Here is a 10,450-nt window from a genome sequence, read left to right on the forward strand (position 1 = left end):
GCATTTGCCCCTCTACACCGAGGGTGATCTGGGAAAGTGGCTCTTCTTCCAGAACCTCAGTCCGTGTCTGTGCAGTCACGAGCGGCGTCCATGCCCCAGGGAGCCGTGCAGGTCTGGCAAGGGAGGGGCTTGCTGTTATGTCGCTAAGTCAGGTGGGATGCTGGCGTGGGACGTCATCCCCCCAGGTGACGCTTGTGCGCCCTTCCGTAGGGCCCCTGTGTACTTGTCGGTGTCACTGGCCAGGGCCCAAGTGCCCGCGTCCTGGGAGCCAGGCTGCCCTTCCCAAGGGGCGCCTGCGATGCTATACTTCGGTGACCCTGCATGACCACAGGGAGCTGGCAGCTGTGTCTGGGGCCTGGAGTGGCGAGCCAGGGGCCGAGGAGGCTCTGGACACATGCCCGCTCCAGAGCCTGCATGGCCCTGGACAGGACTGAGCTCTCCTCTTGCCGAGGGCTGACAAGCCTCACCTGCAGCCCTGGTGTAGGGGGCCGTGGCCCCGAGAGGCTCTGCCCGTGATCCCTGGGCTCCTGGAAACCTGGTGACGCCATCCCGGCTGCCTGATAGAAGGGGACAGGCAGCCTGGGCCCTCCCCCAGAGGCCCCGGATGCTGCAGGGACTGCAGGCATCACCACCAAGGACCGGAGGTTCCCCAGGCCATGTCCCCTTCCTGCCTCAACCCAGCCTGTTTCCACATGGCAGTTGCTCCTGGAAATGCCGTTGCAGCTTCCTGCATTTGTTACAAACTTTGCGCCTCCTCCAGGAAGCCCACCTTGCTTGAGTGGAAGAAAAGCTTTCAGGCAAGAAGGACCCTGAGTCTGGGGACCAACAGTGTCTGCTTCTAAGCCCTGACCCAGTTTGGTTTGGGTCAAGCCTCTGCACCTCACATCTGGACTCCTGTGGGGGTGTCGGGAGATGGTCCCTGGAGATCCCCAGCCCTGCCGGGAGGCCTCTATGGGAGCAGCACCCAGCGACCCAGCAGCCAGCACGGGCTCTCTGAGCGCGCGAGTCCTGAGGCCATCGCCGCGGAAGACGCGCTGGGCCGGGCTCGGCGCAGGGACGCAACCCCGAGCGCTCTGGCTTCAGAAATGGCACAGACATGGAGTGGGTCCACAGTGATTTAATTCTTGGTGATATTTTCATTTTATGCAAATACCAAAAGAAAAAAAATACCCTGGCTAATTGAAAGAAAAACAGGAACCAAAAATATTTAGTGTTTGATCAAGCAGAACCCCTTCCGCACATCTGCCGAGAGTTAGAACAAATGGAGGTGTTAAATAAAAGGCCCAGGTACCAAAGAGCAAAATTTAATGAAAGCCAGAACTGTTAAGTATGGACTGCTGTTGAGAAAAAGGTCAGTCTCTTTCAGAGTGTTCCCATTGCTCTATTTTTAAGAAAAGTGTAGTAAAAATACATAATACAAGTCAGCTTGTCTTCTCGCCCTGCTTCCCCGCCCCTCCCTCGCGGGCGCATCTTCCCCGGAGGAGTCCGGGACCCTCGTTCTGGCGCAGCCAGTCTCTCCGCACCGGGTGGCGTCACGCGAGCCCCCAGGCCGAGGGGTCTCACCAGGTCGCAGGGGGCTGCAAGCGTGTCATGGCAGACTCAGAACCTGGGTCCTGTCGGAGCCGCGGGGGGAGGCTGCGGGCCGAGGCCCCGGTGTGCGGGCAGAGTGGGGGGGCTGGAGCCGGCGGGAGCAGTGCGCGGTGCTCCCTGCGCCGCTGCACAGGCCGCACTGACACAGGAGCGACAGCACGAGTCACGGGGAGAGTCTGACTTGGGGGGACGGGTCTCTGCCGCGGCCGAGGCAGGAGAGCGGGAGGGACGTGGAGGGGGTGTCCCCCAGAGGACACGCGTGTGCGGCAGCCAAGCCGCACTTGCTCGGAGCAGGGCTCCCGGCCTCCATCTGTCAGTGGCTGTTGGGGACCCCAGCAGTGGAGACAGGACTGAGGGAGTGAGGGGCCCAGCCAGAGGCTGGGGATAGGGGGCGCTCTGACGGGCACGCACCGGGCCACGCCCCACGGCCCTGGGGCTGGGTCCAGGGCGCCCTCCGCCGGGACGCCCCTGCCCACGCCTGTCATGTCTCCAGTCTTTCCGGAGCTCAGCCTGGCCCAGGGCTGCGAGGTCCCCCCGAGTCATCCTCAGCCTCATCCTCCCCATCCTCCCCAGATCACTCCAACAGGGCTTTCACTTGGCAGCGAGACAGGCCTCGTGGCCGCAGGCTGACACAGACGGCACGTCTCAGCCCAGCCCTGTGCCTCCACCACCCTCGGCTTCCCGGTTGGCGTCTCAACCCCAGGACGGGGCGCACCTCGGGAAGGTCTGCTGTGCGGGCTGTGGTGGCGCTCTCTCTTCCTAAACTCTCCCGTCTCCCCCGGCTAGCCTGGCGGGGGGAGAGGGGGGGGGCAGCAGAGGCCCCGAGAGGCCCCTCCCGCTGGGACGCCTGGATGTGGGTGTTGAGGGTCCTGGCGAGAGCCGCCCGCACGTTGCTGCGCTCCGGCCGCCAGGTGGTTCTTGGGCTTTTGGCCCGGGACCTGCCTCTCGGAACAGGCACCAGATAAACCCTTGGTTCCGCCTGCGGTTCTGACCCGGGAAAGGAAACTTGCTCGAGCCTGAGCCTGGGGCTGCCCCACCTTTGTCCGCCCCCCCCCACCCTGGCCCCAGGGCTTCGCCTTCCGTGTGACTTCACAACTAAGCCGGCGCCGGGGCGGTGCGGGTCTGGCGGGCGGCCCGCGGCCGGTGTCCCCAGCGGGCGTGGGGCCAGGCCAGGGGACAGACACCGTGTGGGCTCGGCTGAGAAGGCCGCCGTCTCCTGTGTCTTGCTTGAGTGGTGGGAGGACTCTGGAGTGTGCAACCTGGAAACTGGGGAGCGATGAGGAGGGAGCTGGGATGAGCAGCAGGAGGAGGGGGGCCGGCGGACGTGGCTACCAGCAAGAAAAACACGCACGCACTAAGACACCGCGCAGCAGGAGCGGGAGAGCGGCCCAGCAGCTCCGCCCTTGAGGGGCCCCGGCGGCAGCACGGGGCTCCTTAGCACCCCCTCTTAGCAAACAGAAAGGGCGTCAGAAAACGAAAAAGGGCAGCAAAAGGGTTTCGGTTCTGCAGGAAGGTCGCAGAGTCCTCCTCGCGGTCGCGGTGGGTGGTGTCGCGTTTCTTTTGTATTGTTTTTGGCACTGAAGGGTCTGGGGTGGGGGGAGCCCGAGTCTGCTCCCCGAGGGGCTCCGTTGGCTGCGGTTACAATCCCGTGGCTCCCAAGGGCACCCCCGAGCTGTGGCTCATGCAGGGGATGGATTGCATGGACTTGGGGAAATCGTGGCTGACCACGCGGCCGTTCTCGCCGCTCCCGCCGCCGCTGGCTCCCGCCCCGCTGTTTCGGGGCAGCGTGGACGTCCGTATGGCTTCGTTGATGGATTGCTGCGGGATCAAACAGAAACCCTTTTCAGGAGGACCGGGGGTTCTTCCCCGGGCCCTTGGCAATGACTGGCAAGGAGCATGAGTCAGCAGGGACCTCAGACGCCACCCGGCACCCCCCCCAGTCCCCCCAGCCCCCCTTCCTGAGCTGCTAATCTGGACCCCAGGAGCTCGCGGGCGGCTCTGCCGGTCCCTCCTCTGGGTGTGTGCTCCCTGCTGGCCGGGCTGTCTGACCTGGGTGCTCTTCTGTGTTCTTAGCCTGTGGTGCCGAAAGGAGGACTGTTTGCTCCATCCTGAGGATGGTGATAAATGTGGCAACACGCAGCCATGGACATGGGCCGAAGGAAACGTGGGTGTTTGCTCGGATTCTTAGTGAGCTGTGTGGCCCTGGGCCCCTCGCCTCACCTCTCCAGATCTTGCCAGCACCCACGCTTGTAAGACTTATTACCTGCAGTGATAGACTTTCGTTCTCCAGCACTGTGCCACTGCACGAAATCTGATTTGAGATGCTAACATTGTTAGGGGGGTGTGTGTTACAGCAGCCAGTAGGGGGGCGTTTGAGTGATGCAGTTGGCAGAGTGTGTTTGGGAAAGGGGCATGAGCCGACAGCGGGGCATGAGGTCAGAGGTCATGGCTGGTCCACGCTTCCCAGCCCGGGTGACCTGCTCCTCTGGTCACGGAAGGCCGATGGAACTATGCTGAGGCTCCCCGATCTGACTGGCCTGTGTTAGGTGAACGTGCAAGACAGCAAGCGGGGCCAGAGCCATCCTGTTGGGCAGGAGGAAGCACCTCCTTGCAGGAAGAAACTTCCTGAGAGCGAATGCAAGCACACTGCCTCTAGCTTCCAGCAAGAAATGCTCCTGGGAGGCATGAGGTGGGCTTGGCTTCTTGGTGGGAATCAACATATAGGAGCGTTCTCAAGGACCCGGGAGGTTTCTTCCTCTAAGACCAGCCCCACGCAGCCTTCGAGGCTCATCCTCACCTCCTCCTGGAAGCCACCCCAGACTGCCCCGCCAGCTTGCCCCTCACCCTGCTCCAGCCCACCCCATGCAGCTGCTCCTCTGTGCACGCTTTGCCTGGAGGAGGGCTGAGTGGGGGCACAGCCCCATTCTCAGCTGCAGTACAGTCTTCCTGAATTTCTTTAAGGAAAGCCAGCCGCCCCAGAGCCTTCTCAAAATGCCTAGGAACTTGCACTTTGCGTGTTGCTCTGGCTCAGCGGATGCGGAGTCGGCCGACCGCTGTGGCCAGAGAGGTGGAAGCAGGGCCTTGCCCCACCCGCGCTCTGCCAGGCGTGTCCTGCTGCTGGCGACTCGGACTAGGTTTTTCAACATTTTCTTTTTCAAATCTACAGTCAGACAGATCTGCCCCATCTGGTTGCCCACCCACACTGGTGGTGGCTCTCACCCCCCCCCCCCCCGCAGGCCCCCATGGGGGGCATGGGTGTGGCTGGAGCCAGCCCGGGGAATCCTCTACGTCAAGGCCAAACAGGTGTCACCAGGATGCTCTGCAGGGCAAACCAGGGGTGGACACTTGTTCCCGCCGAGCAGACAGTGATGTCTTGATGTGCGGGAGGCTGGTGCCTGCGACATCACAGGGCCACTTAGAACGTGTCTTCGCTATTTTTTATGATTTTTCCCTATCATGCATACCCTTTAATTAAGATCATCGGGCACCTTGTTTCTCGGGGGGCTCGCCTGCCGTAATGTCCCCTCCAAGTCGCTGCTTCCCCTGGTGTAGCAGAGGCGGGACCAGCACTGGGCCAGCAGGAGCTACGTGGCCCAGGGTGGCGGCCCCTCCACCAGTCCTGAGGCTGGTTTGCAAGGAGCGGGCGTCTGGGGGTCAGCGCCACATGCCTGTCGGGAGGGGGTGTCGCTGGCCTTCGGAGCCTAGCCCTTGCTGTGAGGGAGGGTGTCAGTGCCTGCGGGGCTGCGCTGACTCCGAGGTGCTCTGGGGCTCTGGTCTGACCTGAAACGGCCTCCGTGGGAGCTCAGGGCTGCCCTGGCACTGGGGTGTGCGCTGGGCGGATGTGGGGCCCAGGCCGGAGCCACGGCCCATAGTGGGGGTCCAGGCATTGTAAAGCTTGTAGCTGGCTGCGCCCCCCGCCCCTCTGCGCTCCGAGCGGCCTTTCCTCACGCCGGAAGGCACGAGCAGACCCTCTAGGCCTGCGCCTTGGGCGGGCTGGGGAGTCCGCCTGCGGCACCCCAGAGACTCGCCAGGCCTGGAGCCCGCATGCAGGCCTGTGTCCATGCCTGTGCTGTGCTTTGTCCTTCTGCGAGGACACGCCGGGGAGCTGGCCAAGGTGGGAAGGAGGGTTCCCAGGTTCCCGGCCACCCACCCTTCGTTTCCTTCATGGCTTTCTGCTCCAGTCTTGGAAGGAGGCCTTGACGTGGGCCCGTGGGGCAGGCGAGGGGCCGAGGGACTGGCCTGCGGGTAGGCTCATGGCGGGTGGCCTGGGCGGGGTGTTTAGGTATGGAGACCAGATTGCCTGAAGGCGAGGCAGACTGGGGTTGTCATGCCGGAGTCCAGACGCTGGCACCAAAGGCCCCACCCCTACCACTCCCGGGCACAGAACTGAATGCAGTTTCCAACTGGAGATGCCTGGGCCGGCGATGTCTCCCCATGGGGCCCAGGGGGCATGAGGGCCAAGGCAGGGACGGGCAATGAAAGGGGGTGGCTGGGCCCACTGAGAGGGGCTTTGGGGCGCCTTCCTGGAGAGCAAACGCTGCCTGCCCCGTCAGAACCTGGTCGATCCCGGCTTTGCCCCCACCCCTGTCTCTTCCCGGAGCCCGGCCTCCCCGCCGGCTCAGGGTCCTGCTGTCTGCACAGCGCGGGCGGGGCGGCCGGGGTGCGGCGGGTCGCGGGCCACACCTCGCGCATGCGCTGCTTGCAGCATGACTGTTGCTGCTTGAGTCTTCTCCTGAGGAAGGTCAGTGACGAATGCGGGGCCATGGCGGCTGCTTCAGCCACCTTGGACACCGGGGTCTGCACCCTGCCAGCTGCCACCACGGGCCTCAGGGAAGGTGCTCAGTACCTGCCACACAGCCCACCCTGGCGTGGGGAGCCCTGTTCGCAAGCACATCTCCCTGGAGCGTGCACAGGGCCTGTTGGTGGCTCCTCAGTCACTTTGGAAGCCAGGAGCACTAGTCCCTTCCTTTCCACCGGCAGCCTTCCTGCTTCTGCAGACAGCGCCCACGTCTTCCCCACCCCCTCTTCCCCAGCTTCCTTCGCTGGGTTTGCTGTCATGGGGTGCCCCATCTGGTTTGCTCGCCCTGCTCTATGCACGCCCTTCTTTGCCAAAGTCACTTCTCGATGTGGTGACTGAGAAGAGACCCAGCCCTGAGTGCAGCAAGGTGGTCACAGAGCAGAGGGTCAAATCCCCTCCCCTCGCGTGGGAGCTATACCTCTGTTAAGTCAGTGGCAGAGAGAATCTGGCCTTGGGGCAGACGTTCCTGCCTCACTCTGTTCTGTCTGCTCAGCCCCAACCGTGACCTGGCCACGCGGCCTCTGGCGGAGCTGCAGGCCCTGGGGCCCATCCCCCTTCCTCCCAAGGCGCCCCCCCATCACTTTGTTCAGCCCCACCTGGGGCTGACCCCAGCTCCCCTCCCCCCCTCCTAGCCCCAGGACCCCCGGGGCCCGCCATGACAGCCTGGGAAGACGATGCCACCTTCATCCGCTTGGATTCGCTCCGGGATTTGTAGCAGAACTCGATTAAGGCGACCAGCATGGCCAGCCCGAGGCCTCCGATCAGGATGTAGAACACGCCGGCCACGTTGCTGAGGCTCAGTGCGCTGGTCTTGTCCTGGGAGGAGCAGGAGAGGAGGAGGGAGGACAGTGAGTGCGGGCCGGCAGGACGCACCTCACACCCCCATCGCCCACCCTCCTCCGTGCAGCCCTCAGGGGGCTTCCTAATCAGAGCCAGCACGATGGATGCTCCCCATGGAAGAATGTGCGTGTGTGCGTGTGTGCGGGCGTGGGCTGGCACGTCCCTAGGCCCCAGTCTGCTCGTTTCTAATGCATGCGCCCCTCCCCAGCGCCTGGGCCAGCGCGGAGACGCCACCATCGGTCCAGCGCTCCTGGGCCCTGTCCCTGCTCTCCCAGGCGGTCCCTGCCTCCCGCCCTCCAGCCCAGCTCTGCCCGCCCCCACCCGGTTGCTCAGCAACCTTGGCCTGGCTTGTTATTGTTCCTGTCCCTGAGCCTTTTCTCCCCAGGGCTGCTGCTCAGCGTGCACCTCCCTGGATGTGCACTCGGTGTCCGTGTAACGAGGCTGGTCCTGCACGTGTAGTGAGACCAGCCGCTGGACACCTCTGACTCGCTGCTGAGTCTCGGTTTAGGGAAGAGAAAGGTGGGGCTTGAGCTAGTAAGTGGCACCGAGACAGAAAAATGACTCTATTAAGTCCTAATAATTATGCTTAATCGGTGTCGTTTTTCTGGTGGGGAGCCGGGAGGCGACGCTGTGTGCTCGGGCTGCGTTCCGACAGCGCAGTCGTCTGCCCTGTGAAGGGTCTGGTGGGGCTGGGGGAGCAGGGTGCTTATTCCCTGGGGCAAGTGGCCGCGCTGGGGAGCAGGAGGACAGCGCCCTCCTGGGGGCCCGGAGCTGGGCGAGCCCGCCCGAGTTCTGTCACCTTGGGGGACCTGCAGACCACGTCTCCCCAGGGGCTGGAAACAGACCCACAAAACGGGGGGCAGGGCTCCCCACACAGGGTAGAGAGTGGCTTTGGGCCCTGAAAGAGGCCTTTGTCGGGGTGTTGTGGCCGCACCCCTGTTGTGTGCTGTTGACTGGGGCGCAGCAGGCTGCTCTGAGGCCAGGTTCGCGGGCCCCTCCCGCCCGGCTGCTCGGGGTGCCTGGGCTGTTCACACCTCGCCGTGGGCTCTTTTTCAGGCCGGGACGTGGGTGTGTGCGGAGGGGTGGCCTCTCCCCCCAGGGTTCGGCCCTCGTTCTCCGGGGTGCATTGTACAGGAGTCGGAGGGCTGGGCTGGGGCTGCAGCTGGCAGCAAGCAGCGCGCCTCTCCCCCGGCGGCCTGGGCCGGCAGAGCTGGGGGATTATCGAAAACACCCCCCTCCGCGGCTTCCTGTCTCACTCAAGCAGATGGCTCTTGAATACGGGTTACGCTTGGCGAGGATGTGCTGGCTGGGAACGGCGGCAATGCTTTCCCAAAGGGGTAGAATTTTTCCTGTTCTGGTACAAAGGCCTGATGAAGGATGTATTCAAAAATGAGCTTGGTGCCTGGCCTGAGAGTTGGCTGAGCAAGGAGGGAGCTGCTTGGCCGAGACGGGCCTGTTTCCAGGGGCCTGGCGCGCTGGGTGGCCCCGGGGGCTTGGACGAGGGCGAGGCGCTGTGGGGCCCTTGGTGGGGGCGGCGTGGCCACGCGCTGTCGCGCAGCTGGAAGAGTGTTTGACAGAGACGCTTGTGGGGGGGGTGGGGGGGCGGGTGGCCGCTGGCTTCTCACGCCGCCAGCCTGCCGGTAGCCACAGGGCGGCCTCCTCGGTCACCCAGGCCGCTCTGCTTCCTTGCTGTGGGCCAAGTCCGCCTCGGGGATGAGGCAGGGCAAGATCTGAGGGGTGTCTGCCCCCAGTCTCCTGGGAGGAGGCAGGCCCAGACCCCATGAGCAAACCGGAGAGGGGCCTGTCTCTGAGAGCCCAGGAGGAGAGGCTGTGGCAGAGCCCCGGGTTCTCTCTGGGGCTAGGCAGTGTCCCCTGGTTCTGAAGGGCTTCCTGGCCCATGGAGACGTCGGAGTGCGTGTGGGGCGTACCCAGCCAGAGGGTGCCCGTGGCGTGGGGCGGCCACCTCGAGGAGACACACATGCCAGGCCCTCACAGCGGCACTGCTGGGTGGGGGCCGGGGCCGGGGGCTCCTCACACCAGCGTCGGCAGACCGGGCCCAGCACTCCGTGGGCACCGGCCTGGCTGCGGCGTGTTGCTGCTTCTGGCCGCACGGCCGAGGAGCTCATGTGGAGACGGCTCGTGACTTCCCTCGCTGCCCTCAGCTCTGCCATGGCCCACACTCAGGTCTCTTCAGGCCAAGCTGCCTTGCGGACCCACTCGGTTACGGTGTGGCGGGTGGGGGGGGTGTCCCGGGGCGGGGAAGACATCCTTTCACCCCGTGAGCACCCTTGGGGGCCGCTGTGGCCTGGGATGTGGGCTGTATCCAGGCAGCTCTGTCCACGGGTCATGGTCAAGCCCTTGCCCGGCCAGGCCCAGGCAGGGGCGGTGGCGTCGGCCCCCCTCGCCCCGAGGCTGTGCCCAGCCCGCAGCCTGCTGGCGGGAGGGATGCAGTCACAGCTTGTCTCTTGCCGGGCGTGGGCGTGGGGTGGGGTGACAGTGCTGAGCGCAGAGGCAGGGAAGAACAGAAATCCGTCTTCAGAGTGTCGATGGTCGTTGCAGCGACGGGCCCCCAGTCTGTTCCCCTCACGTTGTCTGAGGTGCTGCCGTCTTCGTTTGGAAAGTTCTTTTCTTTTTCACCATTCTCCTTCCTCTGTCCATGTCTTGGGGGGCCGTCCCAGGCCCCTCCGTGTTCTGAGCCAGCATCCCTTCCGAGAATGGGGGGGCTGTCCCGGGAGCAGCCCAGGCCCGGGCCTGAGGTCGCTGTCCTCCGGCCCTGCTCTTTCTTGTGGGGAACCTGGCGGGGTGCCGACTGTGGCTCTGCTCTTCCCGGGGCTGCACTCGGGGAGTCTGCAGGCGGCTTGCCTTTCCTCCCCGCACGCCAGGCGGCCCTCGTGCGTTCCCGAGTCCTGCACGGGGGGGTCAAGACTGATCTCTGAGGTTGGTCATTTCCCGGGCGGGGCGCTGCTGGCTGGAGCTGGACCGGAGCTGGGGGGCCTCTCAGGCCTGCAGAGCTTCGGCGGGGAGCGGCCTGCCTTGCGGGGCGAGGTCCTCAAGCAGGACGTGTGCTGGAAGATGCTGAGGGTCACCTGAGGGAGTCTGCACTGGACAGGTGGCGCTCACATGTGTCCTCCCCCAGGGATCGGAGGTGGAAGAGCTGGCCCCTGGCCTCTGCGTGACCCCCGTGCCTGGCTCAGCGGGGAGGCCTGTCCACTGCCCGGTTCC

At 64.6% G+C, this 10,450-nt stretch overlaps 1 protein-coding gene across 4 annotated transcripts in view; it reads right to left on the reverse strand.

Annotated features, from left to right (window-relative positions):
* Window positions 1-3,228: 3,228 nt before the first annotated feature.
* GRIA1 (glutamate ionotropic receptor AMPA type subunit 1) overlaps window positions 3,229-10,450 on the reverse strand; it is a gene marked incomplete at both ends in the record, with an annotated part of 121,501 nt that continues 114,279 nt past the window's right edge. For all 4 annotated transcript variants that reach the window (XM_084241839.1, XM_084241838.1, XM_084241836.1 and 1 more), the window contains 2 exons: window positions 3,229-3,429; window positions 7,070-7,204. In XM_084241839.1, coding sequence (XP_084097965.1) covers window positions 3,229-3,429; window positions 7,070-7,204 — 336 coding nt within the window. The remainder of the gene's footprint in view (window positions 3,430-7,069; window positions 7,205-10,450) is intronic.

The sequence above is a fragment of the Talpa europaea genome (genome assembly GCF_964194135.1).
Source record: "Talpa europaea genome assembly, chromosome: 9".
NCBI classification, from domain to species: Eukaryota; Metazoa; Chordata; class Mammalia; order Eulipotyphla; family Talpidae; genus Talpa; species Talpa europaea.